Raw genomic sequence first — 5,980 nt, 5'->3', positions numbered from 1 at the left:
GGGGTCCCAGGCGCAGCCCCCCCACCCGGGGAGCTGGGTGCTGCCACCGCCACTTACCTTGGCTCCTTTGCCGCCGACCTCCCCTGCCAGGCCCCGGGGCCCCTCGGGGCCAGGGTCTCCCTGTGAGAGGAGAGGCTCAGTTAGTCTGGGGCGTGCGGGAGTGGACGGGGACCCCACCTATCCTCAGGGGAGGGGCCTCCTTCAGGCGGTTCACGCAAGTCCCAGGGAGCCGCAGCCCGGGGCGCATGCCCCCTGGGACCGCCGGGCCCCTCCCAGGCCTGCCGCGAGGCCCTGGGGCGCTTTGTTCTCCCTCGGCTCTGGGGACCATGGACCACGGCGAGGGCCCGGTGCAGAGGCAGACGTGGCCCCGACCCCCCGCGTTTCCCTGCGGACTCTCACCTTCTCGCCTTTGGGGCCCTCGCCGCCTGGGCCGCCCTTGGTTCCGGGGTCTCCCCTGCGCCCCTGCAGAGAGTGGGTGTGTGGGTGGGGGCCCTGATGGCAGGGCCACACGGGGACCCCACACTCTGCTCTCCCCACGAGGATGCTGGCGGTTCGGTGTGGCCCCAGCCAAGGATTTAGGAAACGGTGGGCGGGCTCCTGGTCAGCTGTCCATCCGGGCATGGTTTAGTCACCGTGTTGGGGACCTGGCTTGACCGCTATCAGCGCGGTCACCGAGCTCACTACGGGCCGGGCCAGGCCTCGGGATGCGACCCCTGGAGGATCGGTCCTGGGACTGGGCCCTTCCCGCTCGGAGGCGGGACACCCCCGGACTGGCTGGCTGGGGCGGGGACAGTGTGACTCCCTTTACCCCGCGGAGTGTGTGTTCGGGTCCATGCTCAGCCCTCGCGGGTGTCCTGCCAAGAGGGCAAGGTGGGGAGGCGGGGCCCCTTCACGGGCACTGAGTGTCCAGCAGGGGCACGGCTGGGCTTTCCTCAGCTGCAGTGGGGTCGCGGAGGCACACTGGGGACGCTCAGGCTCAGAGAGGGGGGCGCGGCGGCCGCGGGGTGAACTCACCGGCTCGCCTTTCGGGCCCCGGGGCCCAGGCCCGCCTTTGGCCCCTTTCACACCGGCACTTCCTGGGGCTCCGTTGTTGCCTTGGTAACCCTGCAGAGAGGGGCAGCTCAGCCAGGGGCAGGACCAGGGCATGATCCGACCACCTGAACCCACAGGCGGCCCTGCTTGGTCAGGCGGGACGGTGTTTGCCTCGGGGAGGGGGCACCCCATCAGTTGGCAGCGTGACAGGCTGGCAGCCCGCTCAGGGCACGGGCTGGGGAGGTGCTTGCTGTCCCTCCTGCGCCCCCATCTGCAGGCCAGCAGGCGCCTGCCGTGTGACTGGGGCAGGAGGGCAGGACCTCTGGGACACTTACCTTGCTTCCCTTGGCCCCATCATCTCCTGGTGGCCCTCTGCGTCCTGGGCGGCCAGCATCCCCCTGGGAGAGTGTGGAGAAATCAGCCTTATGTCCCTTGGACACCAGCCATGGGGCAGGACCCTGGAGGGACCAGGGGCACATGCCTCCCCTCCGACATCCGGGAGCCCACTCTTGGGGGCCAGAGCCCCTGTGCAACCCAGCAGGTGACTTTGTCAAACATGGTCCGTCTGATGCTGGCTTCTTAGGGGAAAGGCTGCTTTCCTGCTCCCCCAGTGTCCTGGGTGGCCAGGGGAGTGGACGCAGGCAGACCAAGTGACGCCTCAGGTGGCTTAAGAGGCAGGACCCCCACAGGCACCTGAAAGCCTTCTAAAGGGGCCCCTGGAGGCCTGGGAGGAGGGGGGCATGGGACACACGGTCCCGAATCATGCAAGCGGGGAACCTTGGGCGGACACCCCTAGGCCCCCTGCCCTGCAGGGCTGGTTTTCAGGGCGTCTCCCCTGCCGTCCTCGGCCGGGCGGCCCCCTCCGGAGGCCCGCGTGCAGCGGGGAGCCGTGGGGGGCGGTGACCCTGCTCTGGCCCCTACCTTGGCTCCTTGGTCTCCGGGCTCTCCGGGGCTGCCTGCGTCTCCCGCGTAGCCGTCGGGGCCCTGCGAGGGACGGGGGGGGATGACTAGGGCTTCCGCTGAGAGCTGCGCTCAAGGGTCCCCCGTGCACCCAGGGCTAGCGGACATGGGGAGGGCGACCGGCCCCAGTTGTCTGGACTGGACGGTTCACGCTGTTCTCGGCTGCCGGGACGCCCTGGGCCTGGGCGAGACGACCAGACAAGGTCAGCGCCCAGCTCTCCTGACCTTGGGAAGCAGTCACTCTGACTGGCCTGGATGCCCCCGCAGCCACTTGGTCCCGTTGTGGCTCCAGCCTCAGCTGATTCCCAGTCGGGGGGTCAGACATGGGCAGCGCAGGGCCGAAGGAAGGGTCCATGCTCAGTGACTCCCTGTTCCTCACCCCTGCCTGGCGCCCTCATTGCCAGCGCCAGGGGTTCGAGGCAAGAAGTGGGGACCGTGCTTACCCGACTCCCGGGGTCCCCCTTGCAGCCAGGAGGTCCGATGCGCCCCAGCTTGCCCTGAAGGAGAATGGGGAGCAGAGTATGAGTCAGGGTGGCATTCGGGGGTGGTGCACGCTAATGACAGGTGCAAAGGGCAGGTGCAGTCCATGCCGCTCCACAGGCACCGGTGCATGGCCTGCGGCCCTGTGTTGTAATGGCTCCACCATCGTGGTGGCACCTCTGCGGGCGTGACAGAGTCCCTGGCTGCAGCTGGGAGCAGGAGTGCCCAGAGTGTCCTCTCCACGTGTGCACATGTAATGTGTGCACGTGTGTGACATGTGTGCATGTGATGTTCACACACGTGTATGATGTGTGCGCGTATGATGAGTGTACCCGTAATGTGTGTGTGTGTGTGATATGTATGCATGTAGTGGATGTGTACATGTGATGTGTGCACTTGTAATAGGTACGCACATGTGATAAGTGAGCACGTGATGGGTGCATACGTGTGATGTGTGCACGCGTGATGGGTGTGAATATGTGATGTGTGGATGTGTGATGGATGTGTATGTGATGTGCACACATGTGATCAGTGTGTATGTGTGGTGTGTGCACGTGTGACTGGTATTCATGTGTGATGCATGTGCACATGTGATGGGCATGCACTGTGATGGGTGTGCACGTGTGATGTGTGCACGTGTGGTCGGTGTGCACGTGTGATGCGTGTGCATGTGTGAGTGTTGTGGTGTTTGTGTGTGTGTGTATGTCTGTGAACTGCCAGTCGGCTGGGTCTGGGGATGTCCTGGACAGGCTGGGAGGTTCCTGCAAAGCTGGGCCTTGGCTTTCAGAAGCAAGTGTCCATTCCTGCCCCTGCAATGTCCTTGTTTGTCCTGCATCCCCTGGACAGGTGCAAACTGGGGCCGCCCAAACCACGAGTGTGGGCAGTGGCCAGTGGGCCTGGAGGCCCGGCCCCAAGGAAGGACCAGAGAGCCGAAGGGTTCTGCTCGTTCCCACGGGACCAGTGCTGCAGCAAGGCCCGCCTGCCCAGCCCGGAATGCGGCCCAAGGGGCCCTCTACCTTCTGTCCATCGGTCCCGTTCTTGCCGGCCAGGCCAGTGGAGCCCTGGAGGGAGGAGGAGGAGGGGTCCGTCAGCCCCGACCGTCACCCCCTTGGAGCAGCCGGAAATGAAAGTGGGGCATCCGGCCCACCCAGCCCACCACCCGGCTTACCTTCCTTCCGTCGGCTCCAAACTCGCCCTGTGCAGGAGGAGAGTCAGGCCGTTAGCTTGGGTCTCCAGCATCCCAGACCCACCCCTCAGGGGCCCAAGTCTGCCCTCGGCCACACGCGAGGCCAGAAAGACCCCAGAACAAGGCCGCCACTGGCACGAAACCACATGGTGCCCCCAGCAGGGACCATGGGCCCTCTGAGGATGATGTGGGAGTTGGGGGCATGTGAGGTCTCGCTGCTCAGAGTTGGAGTCTCACCTTCTCGCCTTTGAAACCTGGAACACCCTGAGATGAGAAGGAAAAAGCGGATTAGGGTGGGGCGTGGGCGTGGTTCCCCCCAGGCCACCAGAGGAGGCGTAGTCACCAGCCTCGGGTTGGGGGTGTGACTGGGGCTCAGGCTGGACTCTCCGTTTGGGGATGACATTCAAAATACGGAGCTGCTTCGCTTCCTTGGGCCGGGGGCAGGAAGGTTGGGCTGGGCCGGAGACATCTACCCGGAGCCAGGCGGCCTTTGGCTTGTCCCCATGTCCCCAGCGACAGAGCAGGGCTGGGGGCGACTTGCCTTGGGTCCTGGGAATCCGATGGGGCCTTCGATGCCTGGGTCGCCCTGCAGAAGAACAGCGAGCCGTGGGTGTGACCCCAGCCTTGGGAGAGGGGGCCGACCCTTGTGTGGGGTGGACACTCACCTGCCGTCCCTTCTGTCCTGGCTCTCCGGGCTCCCCCATGTTGCCCTTGGCGCCCTGAAAGCAGACAACAGAAAAAGCGGTAAACTGAGGCAGGGAGGGGGGCCACAGGGACCCTGTCACCGGCTCTTGGGAGGTGGAAGAGGGAGAATCTCAGGGTCGGCGTGTCCAGAGCTGCTGGTCCTGCCCAGGCGACGATGGCAATGCCACATTGGGACATGTCAGAGTGGGGTCAGCCGCCTCCATCAGACCAGGGCCTGTTTTGACCCCATTTCCCCGACCTATGACTGCCGGCTCCGCCTGGACGGAGGCCCTGACCCAGGACCCCCAGGGCAGGGCGGTGGGAGCACCTGCTGGCCGCCCTGTGGGTGGACAGCTCTCTTCTGAGTCAGAAAGGAGAAAACTTTCTCCGTGACAGCATTTCAGACCGTCCCATGTCACCGCAGAGGGCTGTCCCCTCCTCTGCCTTTCCTCACGCCGGACACGCGTTGCTGGCGTTTCTGGTGCCCAGTGGCGGACTTTGGAACGGTTTCATTTTATGTGCCTCTGTTATGAGGACAACGCAGGGCCGACCAGACCCTGAAACCTGCTTTGATGGGTGACAGACGTGGTCTTGCATGAGTCAGCAGTCACAGCACTAACAGAGGCCTGGTCCACGTCCTGCTCACGTACTTGGCCCGCGTTTACACGAGTATTTAATGGCAAATCTTAACAAAAAAGTGCCCCTACTCATCTCACAGTGCCTTTTAAAAGGAAGGAGATAAACACTGAGTTTGCTTCCTCCAGGGTCAGGAGTGTGGGGCCCGCCCACGGTGTGCTTGGCCCTAAGGCCTCGGGATTAGGGGTGGGGGGCTTCCAGGCAGTGTGGACCCCAAGGCGCCTGGGCGTCTCACCTTCTGTCCGCGGTAGCCCTTGGGGCCGGCGGGCCCGGGGATCTCCAGGCAGCTCACCTTGTAGCACTGAAACGAGAAGCAAGGAGCCGCGTGAGGCCCGTGCGAGTCCCAGCGGGGGTGGGGAGGACGCTGGCCAGGCCTCGGCCGGCTGGGCAGCAAGCAGCCGGCGCGCAGGGCTGGGTGAAGGACGAGGCTCAGGAGGCTCCCACCGGGGCCGGGGGCCGGGTCTACGCAAGCTCTAGTCAAGATTTGGAGACCGAAGCTGGATTGAGCACTGACTGACAGTCACAAGGGTGACACCGCGGTGGGCTGGGCACCCTCGCGCCTGCTTTGGGAGAGGTCGCGCTTGTAGGAGCCTAGCTGAGCCAGGAACGCCCAGGGACGGGGGACATCAGGGACCCAGGTGGCAGACCCCACGCCAGGCACCCCACCGGCCGCCCATCTCCTCCTGCTGGCCTGGTGCAGGTGGGCGAAGCTGTCAGTCTGGAGGGCCACCCTCATCCACTTGGCGCGTGCCGGCGGGTGACCCTAACGCTGACCCCAACGCCAGCCTCCCGGATTTAAACAGCCTGGTTGGGGCCAGGAGTCCAAACTCGAGCCTCAGGCCCCGCATGGAGCAGAGGGGTCTCTGTCCTCCCACCGGGGGAGCGGGCCGGGGCCGGGCAGGGCGGGGTGCGTGGTCTCTGCTGGGCCAGCGCCTCGCAGGCTCGAGGGGACCCGGGCGGGGCTGGCAAGGACGGAGGTGCCTCTCACCTCTCCATAGGCCT

The 5,980-nt window shown here is 65.3% G+C and overlaps 1 protein-coding gene across 1 annotated transcript in view; it reads right to left on the bottom strand.

Moving 5' to 3' along the window:
* The window catches only part of COL6A2 (collagen type VI alpha 2 chain), a 16,109-nt gene that overhangs the window by 8,815 nt on the left and 1,314 nt on the right, over positions 1 to 5,980 (bottom strand). The window contains 13 exon segments of the mRNA XM_015597633.2: positions 58 to 120; positions 400 to 462; positions 1,015 to 1,104; positions 1,368 to 1,430; positions 1,954 to 2,016; positions 2,436 to 2,489; positions 3,489 to 3,533; positions 3,641 to 3,667; positions 3,896 to 3,922; positions 4,200 to 4,244; positions 4,324 to 4,377; positions 5,214 to 5,279; positions 5,967 to 5,978. Coding sequence (XP_015453119.1) covers positions 58 to 120; positions 400 to 462; positions 1,015 to 1,104; positions 1,368 to 1,430; positions 1,954 to 2,016; positions 2,436 to 2,489; positions 3,489 to 3,533; positions 3,641 to 3,667; positions 3,896 to 3,922; positions 4,200 to 4,244; positions 4,324 to 4,377; positions 5,214 to 5,279; positions 5,967 to 5,978 — 672 coding nt within the window.

Source organism: Pteropus alecto, unplaced genomic scaffold, assembly GCF_000325575.1.
Source record: "Pteropus alecto unplaced genomic scaffold, ASM32557v1 scaffold339, whole genome shotgun sequence".
Taxonomy (NCBI): domain Eukaryota; kingdom Metazoa; phylum Chordata; class Mammalia; order Chiroptera; family Pteropodidae; genus Pteropus; species Pteropus alecto.
Note: the sequence above shows the minus strand (reverse complement) of the source record. Positions and strands in the feature narration are given on the sequence as shown.